The 13,870-nt window shown below is 27.8% G+C and overlaps 1 protein-coding gene across 2 annotated transcripts; it reads right to left on the reverse strand.

Moving 5' to 3' along the window:
- Window positions 1-3,506: 3,506 nt before the first annotated feature.
- Window positions 3,507-9,085, reverse strand: LOC129972813 (transmembrane protein 53-like). 2 transcript variants are annotated; one of them, XM_056087093.1, is made up of 3 exons: window positions 8,849-9,085; window positions 5,721-5,839; window positions 3,507-4,351 (listed from the first exon to the last, which is right to left on the reverse strand). In XM_056087093.1, the coding sequence occupies exons 2-3, from the start codon at window positions 5,799-5,801 to the stop codon at window positions 3,521-3,523; spliced, it is 912 nt and encodes a 303-aa protein (XP_055943068.1). In that variant the 5' UTR covers window positions 5,802-5,839; window positions 8,849-9,085; the 3' UTR covers window positions 3,507-3,520. The 2 variants fall into 2 exon arrangements, with proteins under 2 accessions (XP_055943068.1, XP_055943069.1); XM_056087094.1 differs by lacking the exon at window positions 5,721-5,839.
- Window positions 9,086-13,870: the final 4,785 nt, after the last annotated feature.

The raw sequence follows: 13,870 nt of genomic DNA on the forward strand, positions 1-13,870 counted from the left end.
AAGACGATACGAAATGCAATAAAAGTATTGTCACATGTAGTAACAATTCATTTTTTTTGAATAAATATTAATAAAAGAATTATTTTCTTGAATGAACTCTGTGTTTTTAGATCACCGAAATGGTAATGTTTCGATGGCTCGAATCAATAATACAAGTTATTTTACACATGCAATATAATAACAAAAATATATCTCATTTTTTTATTACAAGCAGACCGGATATCAGAAAGGTAAAGAAGACAACTGTCTTCGAGGTTCCTAAAATTTTGTGGGATGGGGGAGAAGGCTTAATAATTTTTGTACAGTTTTCAAAATAATTTAATTTCGTCCTCTTTTTCGATTTACGAGAGCTCCAACTTATTTAAATTATAATCAACTATCATTTATTCTTCTTAGAAATTTTTCCCACGTTTCCAAAATTTGATTTGAAAAAAATTGTCTATCTATATCTATCCGTATATATTCTGAACGCCATAATTAAAAAAATGAGTAATTTTTAAAATTAAATTGTAGGGGGAGAACGATCCTGACGCTTTGCCCAGGGCATCAACAACTTTAAAACACAAATTAAATTTCTCCATATTAAATTAGTTCGAACACTTATAACATATTTTTATTACAAAAAAACGGCTGATGAATTTTTTGGCAGCCGAAATGATAGTATCATTTTCAATAATTAAAGGATGTCGCGGGTAAGGAAATGGTGAGACTTATAGCAATACTGAATGACCAAGCTATAAAAATTGAAATATCGCAGCTATAATAACAATATTGGAAATTCTTTATTAAGTGCTTACCAAATTCTCAACAACTGAGTATATATATAAAAATATTATCTACTTGAAAATTATATATATATATATATATATATATATATATATATATATATATATATATAAAATTTTTGAAGAAGGCAATTTGAATTTTTAACTTCGTTTTATTTCATCCCGGGAGGCATGATTATTTGTGCAAGTAGAAGCGATGAACTCAACACAGAACAACGCAAAATGAAATGAGGAAAAGCTCATGAAAATTTTATCCCTGTGAATATATATATTGTGAGATTTTAATAGTGTCAACAAAAAGCAAGGGAATTGTAAGGGTCTTTTAGAAGAATTTGTTCAACTCAACAATATTTTATCCCTTCACTTGGAGTGTGGGAACTTGTAGGCTTTTAGCTGATTCAGCAATTTTAGAACTCGTGTAGAATTAATTAAATAGAAAAAGTGGAATGGGATGAGAAAATAAGAGAATATTTTAGAATGAAGTTGATATGAGCTAAATTAAACTGAAAGTTAGGAAATTAATTAAGTTTAAATTAGATTTTATAATATCATTATATATATTAAAATTTGGACACAATTGGTAGAGAATAATTTACCGAATTACATACATGATTTTCTTCATTATACTGTGAAAGATAAAACACTTAGTTGCAGAAAATGGAATTTAGTTATTGAGAAGAGGACACCTGACAAAGCACTTTGCAATATTTTACACATAAGAACAGGAACAAAAGAATTTACACATAAAAAACATGGCATGTAAAATATTCAAAATTGCAGATTTATGATTCCAGCATATATTTTCACATATGAAGCTGATATTCTCTTGTTACAATCAAAATTACTTGACATCAATTCAGCTATAGAATGTACACGTTCTTGAATCAAATGTTTTTATAGTTACTAATTGCTTTCACTGATATTTAACAATAAAAAAGTAGACCAGTTCAGTTGAAATGATTGATTTTATTTGAACTATTTTTGACAAACAGGAAAATAATTTAAATAGTGAAATGACTTATTACAATGAAGCACACATTACTTTTTTTCCAATATATATATATATATATATATATATATATATATATATATATATATATATATATATATATATATATACCTAAAATTACATTAACTGGCTTCTGACAGAGTCAATAAGAATGGCATTTCCACAGATCTACAAAATTTAAATTGCTTTATAAATCATTCACAAAGACTGGAACATAGTATTGTCACAATTCATGAAATTTTTCATGTAATAATGGATTAAATTTGATTTAAAATAGTTAAGATCATTATGATAGTGGTTATCATAACATTTGGTGCATTAGCAATCAACTTGGCAGTGGTAAGTTGAGGGCCTGTCAAAGGCAATACCATATTCTCAAGTCTAATAATTTTAGTTGCATATACAATACAATTGCAATAATATAAATTTTAACAATTAGGAAACATATGAAGATCAAGGAAGCTACACAATCATAAACTAATACACAGAACATGAAAACAATGGTGTTAAACAATACACATTTTCTATAATATTCCTTCTCATTAGAAAAAAAATATAATAAATATATGCACTTCATTTTGCGATTTAAAAATAAAAATTAATGTAGATAAAAAAAATTTAACAATAAAATTTAATAAAATATAAATACTTATACAATAATTTCATATGTACTTTGAATTAAATACAATTTTAAGCCTCGCATTTAAAAATATATATATAAAACTAAAAATAAATAAATAATAATGTTACGCATTGCAATATTTCTAAGGAAGAAATGAAAGATTCAAAGCCACATTATTTCTTGCATACAAATTTAGAGCTCCTTTTCACCCACAATGCCACAGTACAATATACAAATAACTTGACAAGTATTAAATATTGAAATGGGACCAAAAGTTTTTCAAGGGAATCTAGTACCATTTATTATTTTTTTTAATTTACATTATGACAACAAATAAGATAATTTATGTTGAATATATTAAGAGATTATGACATTTCCAACAAAGTAAAGAGAAAAAAATTTATAACAAAACTGGAAAGATCACATGTTAATTGCATCATTTCCATATATCTATATTTAACAAATTATTACTTCTAACAAGAAAAGAATAATAAAAAAAAACTAACAAAACTGAAAAAATAATGTTTAATTCTATCACTTTCTTTATCAGACATACATTTAGATGCTGTCAGTGTTAAAAATTGTAAATTAAACAATATATATTATTTTTAATTCTAAAAAAAATTAAAGTGTTAATTTGAATAAATACACACATATTTCATTAATTCTAATTAATAATTTTAATAAATAAAATACAACAATAATAATTATATAATAAATAAATGATACCACCTTCAGTTCTATCTCTCATGTAAATGGTAAACAAAATTTGCAAAATCTTAAAAATTTATTTCTACATATCAAAAAGTGCAATGTTTACAAGATGTTAAGACAAATCAAAGTTAAAAATTCTTCTTAGTCTAATTTAATTTCTTGATAGTATTAAACTTTCCGAAACATGAAATAAAAAAAATCAAAGGTCCTTAATTTTCAATTGAAATACAAGTAAATTAAAGAAGATGAGTACAGACCAAAAAAAAGTTTGTAAAGTATTGCAAGAATCATTGATTTTTTTTTAAAGGTAAAAGTGCACTATATCCATGCCATACAATTCATTGAAGTACAAAAAAAATGGAAAAAATCAATTCCATTTTTTTTTTTTTTTTACAATTTACTGGGAAGTAAATTTAATTTAGACAAAAACTTATCAACTTCCGAGATATACTCATCCTGGTGTTTATACAAATGACTTACATGCTTGGAATCTTTCCAACATTTCAGTTTTACATCAACACCCCTGGCTTGCCAATTCTCAATTACCATCTGATTAGCAATTGGACTACCTACTTTATCAGCTTCGGAAACAAACACCAGTGCAGGACACCTAAGTGGCGTGTTGTGGAAATTCTTGGAAGATGTTAGATAATGCTTTGTTGCAACATTATACATGAGAGCTAAATGGGTTGAGACGTACCATTCAAGGACTTTAATGGTAATGGGATTTTTGGTAACAGCACGAGGAAAACCAGTTGGTATGCCCTCAAAATCAACAGCACTATCAAGTACAACACCACGGATACGAGAGGTGATATCTTTGTACTTTTCCGCATCTTTTCGCATTTGTACAAACATTTCACCCATTAAATAACCGCCAACAGAAAATGCATGAACTACTATATCCTTATAGTTTTCATGCAAAGTAAAGTAATCTAATACATTTTTGGCTATCACTTGAGATCCAGATACAGGAAAGAGTAAATCCTTTGGTGCCATGTTGACAGTCAGTACATCAAAACCTCGGGAAATGTAGAGTTGGCGAAACTTCTCAATGTGGCTTTCTTTGGCCAGCATCCATGCCAGAATAACAGCAAGAGGTTTCTTCTTACCGGAAACATTTTCAATTTCATCAACTGACTTCAGCTGCAGATTTCTGTTAATACTCTGAGTGTGCATTTTACGAACAGCTGGGTGCCTGGACAGAACAGGTGCTATAACCTAAAAAAAAAAAATCAGAATATAATTGAAATAAAATTGAATGGAAATGCGGTAAGATCTCCACACTAATTTCTAAAACAGGGCTTCTTAAGACCTTTAAGCTAGACTTTCCATCAAAACTCTTTTTTAAGGTATATACAAGCTTCAAGCCTATTTCACAGAAAATCACTATCTCATGTCTAGAAAATAAGACCAAAAGTGAAGCATAAATTCAACTTTACATTAAAGCATAAGGAAAATTTCAAAACCTCTTACAGTTGGAATTTAGACAAGGAAATTGAAGTGCTTTCCCCTCTTTTCAATTAAATAAAAAATAAAATCTGCAGTTTCCCTTAATCACCTGTAGAGATATTCTTGTTTTTCCTTACTAACAATCAAGCACCTATCACATATGAAACCAATAAATAGAACAGAAAAAGTAAAATTATCAGTTAAATGATTAAAACAGAGGCATATGTATTAAATGGGAGGAAGTGAAATTCATATTTTTTATTGGTATATTTGTATAAATTTGCAGGGACAGGTAAAAATTTGGCTGATACTGTATAAGTCAGGAAAAATTAGAAAAATAGAACTTAAATTTGCAACAATAATTCAAAAAATTGTGATCAAATTAAGGGGAGATAAGGTAAGTTTATTCTCTAGTTTTTACTACAAACATAGAAAAACATAAAAGATGTAGTTTCAACCATTTGCCCCCTGAAAGCAGTCTAAACAAGTAGTTACAGTTCAGTTAATAGTGACAGCATTAAACAATTTCGTTACATTTCAGACAATTACAAAAATTAGATTATACAGATAGTTACCTATTTACAGTTAGTATACCTATTGTTCATATGCTTATGTAGCAAATCATCACAAATGAAAAAAAAAATAACTTTTTCAATTTTGCAGAAGTGTTAAAATAAAAATATATCACAATTTTCGTAAACCTCATATAATATGTTCAAAGTTATCCAATACGTATCTCATATATATCAAAAAACTGATAGTTAAAAATTTACAATACCATTCGGATTTTTGAGCAACAATAGAAAATTGCTAATATTATTTTAAAACAACAACACTGATTTAGAAATTTTCAAAATCCAGTATATTAATAATAAAGACTGCATAGCAAAATTCAAAATAATACTTTAAAATGTTTAGTTTTTTTATTTTCATTTTATTTTGTTATTTAAAGAATAATAAATTCTCAAATGATTTTCAATATTTCATCAAAAGATTCAAAACTTAACAAGAATGTCAAATAATTTTTTAAAATGACATGCAAAATTAAAAAGGATTTAAAAATAATAAAACAGCATGCATAAAAATGCTTCATCTAAAAAGTAAATAATATGAAAATAAATATAACTTTCAAACAAACCTTATAAAAAGGAATAATATCTCTGTCATAATTGGACTTCAAAGATGATATGATGTGAAACTGACGTAAAAAGGTAGACATTCTTTTTCTATGTTGATTGAACCTTTATCTAAAAAAATCTAGAAAAATTGGATAAAAAAATTTATCTAGAACTAGAGAAAAATTGTTAATAATAAATAATTAATCTGAGCTCATAAAAACCCAACTAAACTTATAATTATTTCTTCTCCACCCTGAGCTTTTTAATTTGATTAGAATAATAAGAATTTTATTTTAGTAAATCACAAAAGCAATTTTAATGAAATGCTAATTATATGTTTAATAAGAAAATGAAATAATAACTGAAAATAATGCATGAAGTTATCTGAAATTATGTTTTATGCATAATGTTATCTAAATTGCATAAAACATAAATAAGTATTGCTGATAAATAATCTGCGATCAAAACCAAAGTGCCAATAATTAAATAATAATGCTGTTAAATCTCTTACTGGAACACACACACCAAAATCCAGAAAAAGCATATGCATAGGGAACTGTCCCAAACACAGAGAACACATCAATTTAGAGTGAACTCATTAAGAATTGTGATTTCAAACAATTTTAAGATTTAATCAAGAAATAATCGCTGTAATTAGCTAATATTTTTCTTCCAAGTGTAATAATTTTAAATGATAACAAAAAAGAAATTAATAATAAAATTTACTAGCCTAAAGAATTGTTGATTTTTAAGAAATTGCACAAATAATATATATAAGGAAGGAAAGGAAAAAAACAATAACTTTTGAACTAAAACTATTGAATTTAAAGAAACATTATTTATTTAATTAGAACCTTTTTGTAATTAAAATAATGTAGTAGTAAAATATTTTTCTTAAGTCAAAAATGTAATAGGTATATTACTTTATTTATCAATTATTAACTTATTTAAAATTAACTGAAAAGGCAAAAATTATAGAATCACATCCATTTAATGTTGTGCATTATAAGATTAAAAAAATAGAATTTTAAAAAACATATAGCCATCAAGAAACATAGAACATCTATGCTTCTAAATATTTCTTGAACTACTACCACAGTAATAAAACTACCACAGTGCATTATAACATTAGTGGAGCCCATCACCAAATCTAAATGTTGCTACTATTTCAATAACATTAACAATTCATTACAAAAATTTAGCAATTAAAGTTATTGCTGAGATTTGGCAGGTTTTTGTCTGAGATTCCACAACTGGAATTGTACCAGTTAAAGAATCAGGAAATACTAATTGCCAAATATATATATATATATTTAATTTAACAATGCTGTTGTACTACTGATACAAAAAAAAATCTCTAAAATTATTTGAATTTTTAAAAATTAGAGTAACAAATTAAGCACTATAAGAAGTTTTGAATGAGCTTCGATATTTCAGAGCTAACTATTTCAATCAAATAAACTAATTTTCTTATGCTTTATGATTTAATTATTGAACAATAGAAAAGAATGCGATGTAGTCAGACAACAACAATTTTTTTTTAATATAGAAAAAGAAAAAGTCATTATTTACTTTTTAATGGCAATTGCTTTTATCAGCACACAAAAACAACTGAATATTTCAGAATATTATCTAATAAATAGTTATCATTAAAATAAAAATTTCAGAATAGATTTAATAATGCATTTCCTGTTAACAGTAAAATTAATGTGTTTAAAGATATTTTTATTACATTTATTCAAAATTACCTTTTTATAAGTTTGAAAGATATTTCTTTAAATATTTCAATTATTTTTTATCTGAAAGCAGAGCAATAAAAGAAAAATATCTTAATCCCTCTTCTTTCCAAATCAAATTAATTTATCTTAAATTACTATCAAAAATCCTAAACTAATAAAATGATTAATAAATGTATTGACTTATGGACTTTGTCTCTTCCAAATGAAAAATTCTTATCTCTTAATTCCTTTGGTCAAGACTAAAAATAGTTTTACCAGGACTAAAATAGAATTCTGATAACAACCAGACAAGATGCTGATGACTGAACTCTAAACATGTGATAAAAAAAATTTCATATCAACAAGAAATTTGAATAATTATTTAATTAGCATGAAATAAAAATGATATTAATTTTACAAGGTGATTAACTATCTAATCTAGTTATCTAAATTCTATCTATTATATACTTTAAACTCTGTGTTTATAATATTTTTCTTGAAGCATTTTGAAATGCATTTAATTAATTTAAAATGCAAGATTTCTTTTACTGAATTTATTATATATGAAATATGCAGTCAGTATTAGCTACTTCTTTTTAAAAGCAATTAAAATTTTAAAAATATATTTTTTAAAAATAAATTCAATTTTTAAAAAATACTTAAAAGACTTATTCACAAAAATATAAAATATATAATTTATAAATTCACCATTTTATCATAAAGGAAAATACAATACATTTTTAAAAATTTAAAAACATGGAGAGAAAATGTTGCAGATAAAACACTACTATCAATTAATATTTTCATTTTCAAATAAATTATTCTTAAATTAACATTGACCATAATATGCTTTAATGAAACTGAATTATTCTATCTCAATAAAACTTTTTAAAAAAAGGAATCTAATTTTTAAATGAATATTTAAAAATTCGATATCCGTGGTTAACAATGTACACCAATTATTAATCTTTTTTACCTAAATTTACTAAAAGTTTTGATTTTGGTTCATTTTAAAATAAAGCAACACAATAAGAAAACATGCTGGATAAATATTGTAGAAATTTCACTTTATTTCAGATCAACATTACTTTAAATTCTGAACAACTTATCCAAAGACAAGATAGTTTAAATTTATTTCAAAGATTTGAAAAATGTATAAAAATATTATTTGCAAATGAAATAAAACCTTGTTTATCTTACAATGAAATTTGTAAGCAGATTCGCAAATTTGGAAACTCCTAATAGGATCAATTTTTCACGACCACTTATAATCTTTATTCAGCTATCACCAATACACACACACAACCAGACGCGATTCCAGAGGAATTAGATCTTGTTAAAGTTTCGTTATGGATATGGTTACTTTATAATAAAAAACAATTTTTTTTAAATGTAAGTGAAAGCCAATTAATTTAAAAAATCTTACTTACTTAAGATATGATCCTAATCTTTGAGAAGTAACTCAACGATGCAGCTAAATCATTTGATCACGCTATTCAATCTATGTCTTTCTTATTACCCTAACACCTCAAGTTCAGCAAACCAAGCAGAAGGAAGGAATGAGGATGTGTTCTCCGGCGTATGCTTCAGAATCGTTGTTCTTAGCTTTCGCCGGGTTAACAATTATCAAATTCGACCAAGTCGAAGTAGCGGAACGTCAACAAAAGATAAACAGAATAGATAGGCAGAGTACCACAAAATAGAAATCTGTTTTATCATTGCCCAATAAATTTTGTAGCTTTAAAAAAATCCCACTACGTACAAAGTGGCGCTCAAAAACTTATCTTTGATATCATGCTAGAGCCAACTAAAAATCCCAGGAATAATTTCGTGAGGATTCATTTTTCATATAGAATTTATAAAAATCATATTTATACAGCACAAGATTTAGGAATACTTTCAAAGATATTCGATGTTAATTATTTTAATATCCAATTGCTAAAATATTATAGTATAATTTTTTTTTTTTTTCATTTTGTTGAAAATGAACGGGCTGGGCATGACGGCGAAGGTGATGAGCTGTGAAACCAAGCAGTAATTACATAGACATATGTCTCTGCAAACAAACATTCATCTCTGAATATAATTGGTGATGGCAATCTGTGTCGGTGTACATCCTATTATTCAATAACTCAAGCTAATTATGATGATATTTTGATGGTTTAAATTTATATGCAGCCTTTCTGCAATGTTCTATCTTATTATTCTGTAAACACTGTGTAAAAATTTTGCACCTATACTATTGTTCCCTAAATTATTGTATTTATAGACAGCACTCTTTGAATAACTTTTCAAATATATATTTATTAATTCTGGAAGAATGCAGTCTTGAGACTGGAAAAAGAAGCCCCAATTTGAATTTTTCTCTCTCTCTCCTTTTGAAGCGGTATGCGATGTGCTAGGATAGAATCTGGGACCTTGTGGCTAGCAGTCCAGTAACTAAACCATTATAATCGTTCCGGTAGAAGAGTTGTTAACTTCCTTATATGCTATTCACCACAGTACTCTCCCTCCAGTGACTCGGAGGTGAGACGAACGATATGGGTGTTGATATATTAAGTTATTAGTAGCTGTTGTTTTAATGGGCCTACCCAGTTGTGTAGCGAGTGTGTATGAGTGGTTGCCGATGCTGCTGCGCGACTTTGATTGCTGCATCAAGTGAGTCTGACGACTTTGATTGCGGGGTAGATGGCACCACAACAACAGTACGAAGCTTCATCGAAGGATAGAACCTGGGACCTTGTGGTTAGCACTCCATTAACTAAACCATTATACCAAAACGATCGTTCCGGTAGAAGAGTTGTTAACTGGCTTATATGCTATTCACGACACTTTCCTTCTTCCATCCAAATAACATTGAATTTTTAATAACTATACTCAAGTAACGTATATTATCATGGAAAATCAAACAAATTTAAAAAGTTATACTGTATAATATTTACCTCAATGTTAAAAAGTTTAAAATTTCAGTATTTTTATAATATTATACATTTTTTAAGGCCCTATCAGACGGCCAAATTTCGTCTACACTTTCGTGGACAAACGCGCACGGAAAAATGTGTATAGTTAACCTTAAACACAGGTGTACATTATGGTTAATTTATAGCTCTTTTCTAGCTTTTTCTGTTTGGTAAAAGTCTGTAGTTTAGTCATTTCGTTAGTGGGATTCCTATTCCTACATTCCGTACATTATATCCTGGGATATATTGCTGTTCCATCAATTTTGTTAATTTTTCAGTAATAATGACAGGTTTACGTACAAAAAAAAATCTAATAATTGCACAATGTATCTGTATTGGTATTTTATAGATTAAATTGTGAAAATAAAATTTAACACAGAAATATGCTAAAAAAGCGATTTTCTGAGTTGGATGTGCAGTTAATTTTAAAAATAAAAACTTCACTATTATTTATTAATTAAAACATTAAACAATAACAGAATCATTCATGTTTTGCAATTCCCTTAAATGTACTATATATTGTGCTGAGCAATATTTCAGCAGTAAGAAAATGAATTGATCCTTATTAACTTTCACAACAGCATAGGAATTAAAAATTTTTTAACTGTATGGAAGATGTTAATTACATATTTTAGAAATTCAAAAATTCTACCATTATTTTAAAAAAATTAAAGATTTAATCTGATCAAATACAGTTCACAAAAAGAAGACAGTTCACATAAACATTAATATTTTTTTTTAATTCTGAAAATAAATTTACTTGATTTTGATAACGGGTCTCAATATCTCTTCATCTTCAGATAATTATTGTACGAATTTCTTCATGTAACATTTTTCTTTAATAATGAATATTCAGTGGATCCCAAATAGCCGGCTTTTCATGAATAAAGTCGATCAAAACCCATTTTTTATCACACGACCATACAGCATTTTTGACGTCTTTTAGGGAGTGATTTGGAAATGTGTTTACAAATTAGTTTCATATTAGAGTCAAACGCGCCATTCTTGGCAACTACGTCACTACCAAAGCCATGCACGATTGGTACACCTGTGTTTTAGGTTTACCATACGACAAATCTCCACGTGACGTCACTACACACATTTTTCCGTGCGCGTTTGTCCACGAAAGTGTAGACGGAATTTGGCCGTGTGATAAGGCTTTTACAAGTGTCGATTCCATGACATCCTTTATGCCTGATTGGTATCTTAATCGTTTGATTAATGAGACTTCAATTCATAGAAGCGAGTCTAAAGAATGGAAGAAACAAGCCCTGAAAGAATTGTATTTGATATGAAATATCACGATTCCTAATTTTGGAGTCCTTATAATTCTATATTTTAACAAATGGATAAATATTTATTTATTAAATCAATAATATTACAAAATAAATTTGCATAATATTACAAATGATGTATGAAACAAACTATATTTATATATTTAAAGATAATTATAAAAAGCAAAGAATCACTTTCTCAGTCTTAAATACTGAAACAGTTTTGCCACTTTTTAAATCTTTTACAAGCGTGTGATGTCTAGATATATCGTTGTGCTGGTTGAGGTTCGAACTCGCAACGTTACGGTTCATAGCCGAGTAACATAACCACTAGACAAAAGAGTACTCTCTTCTCCGGAAGTTGTTATCTGGCTTATAATGTTACGACTACAATAGTCCCCCACCAGTGAGTCGATAGAGTTTATCGCGCCAGTTATGGCGAGCGACGAACGTGATTATCGCGCCAAGCGTTATGGCGAGCGACGGCGAGAGTGTGTGAGTGGTTGCTGCCGGTAGATGGAACCACGACAGCTGAATGAAGGATGCGTTATTCAGAACCAGGGTCACCAATGTGCGGGTTGAGGTTCGAACTCGCAACGTTAGGGTTCATAGCCGCGTAACATAACCACTAGACAAAAGAGTACTCTCTTCTCCGGAAGTTGTTATCTGGCTTATAATGTTACGACTACAATAGTCGCCTTCCTTCATTTTCAACAGATATCGTAGAATAGAAACTAGACTCCAGCTAGACCAATTTTGTTAATTTTATTCACTACTTTAGGTGCCTAATTAATCATTCAAAATATATATTTATATGCAAGTAGAATTTAAAGTAATATCCTCAGTTGAAATGATTCGAAGTAATTTGTCAAATTTCCGGACATGATTAAATTAATAGGGTGGATAAACAGCAATGATAGCTTAATGCGATTATTAAACAATAATTGTTCTTAACAACTGTTCTGTCAGCAAAGAAAACTTCAGCGTTTTTAGCGTTATAAGCAGATATTACACGATGTGCAAGTAATAGGAATTTGCATTGGCGTGTTCATTTTATGTGAATCACACAACTATGAATCGGCTAATATATTCCGCTTGTCCTGTAAATATCTAAAATAATTCGAGTGCAGGAAATTACATTAATAAGTATCGACTATTATATAACTATCTAAAAAAGAATTATTTCCAGAGAAAGAAAATCCAAGCAATAATCAGACTGATCTAAGAAATAAATTAATTCATTCCTATTAGCACAAGATATCGTACGATATCTCTATGATGAATAAATATCATTCTGAATGCCATCCAACAGCGTATAGATATCGTAACAATGTTGTAAGGCATTTAATCTACTAGTAATAGCACTGTAATAACTGTAATCAATTTGGTATTTTCTTAGACAAAACATTTTTGTAATATCGACACTTCCTAAAATGTATCCCATGATTTAAATACATGCTTCCAATAGCTTAAATTATTTCCTTGATATGAATGTATTTTATTTCAATTTTTATGACAGATCTTGTTTGATCGTTTGAATAAGCCTCACGATATTCAAGAAATATTTTTTTTATAAGCACGCGATACAAAAATCGTGAAGATTTTGCTTTGAGAATCTACATTAAAATAAAAACATTTGTTAAAAGCATTCTAATTTCAAAAACTATTCACTCTAAACCTATACGATCAGATTATCATGTTAAAATTTAATTCCGTTCAATATCACTCAGTGTTCTGAAAAGAATAGGTTTTGAAGTAAATTACGCTCTTTTTTAAGTGTAAATAAAGATATCAATAAAGAAAAACCGTAAAATAATGATACAGGTATGACCTTTTCCTAAATTTCTTTACTAGTTTGTATTTGTTTTGGTGTAACATTAAAGATGTTAATTACAAGAAATTCTTACTGAAGTTTAGTTTTGACTTGACTCTAGGATATGGAGATATCATAAAAGATCATATTCAGAGATAAAATTTAAAAATTTCGTTTTATAAACTTGATATTTCGTATGAAGTTTTAAAATCACAGTGATCTTTAATATGCATGCAGATAACAAACTGTAAGAAAATACAAATGAACAGATATATATATAAAATTTTTAATTAATTCCGTCATTGATTTGACTGTCTTTCGATCTGTACATTTGCCTATCATAACTCAAAACTGCAAAGACATAGGTAAATGAAACTTTGCGTGTTATCTTGCTTTGCTTCCAAT

The sequence above is a fragment of the Argiope bruennichi genome, chromosome 6 (genome assembly GCF_947563725.1).
Source record: "Argiope bruennichi chromosome 6, qqArgBrue1.1, whole genome shotgun sequence".
NCBI classification, from domain to species: domain Eukaryota; kingdom Metazoa; phylum Arthropoda; class Arachnida; order Araneae; family Araneidae; genus Argiope; species Argiope bruennichi.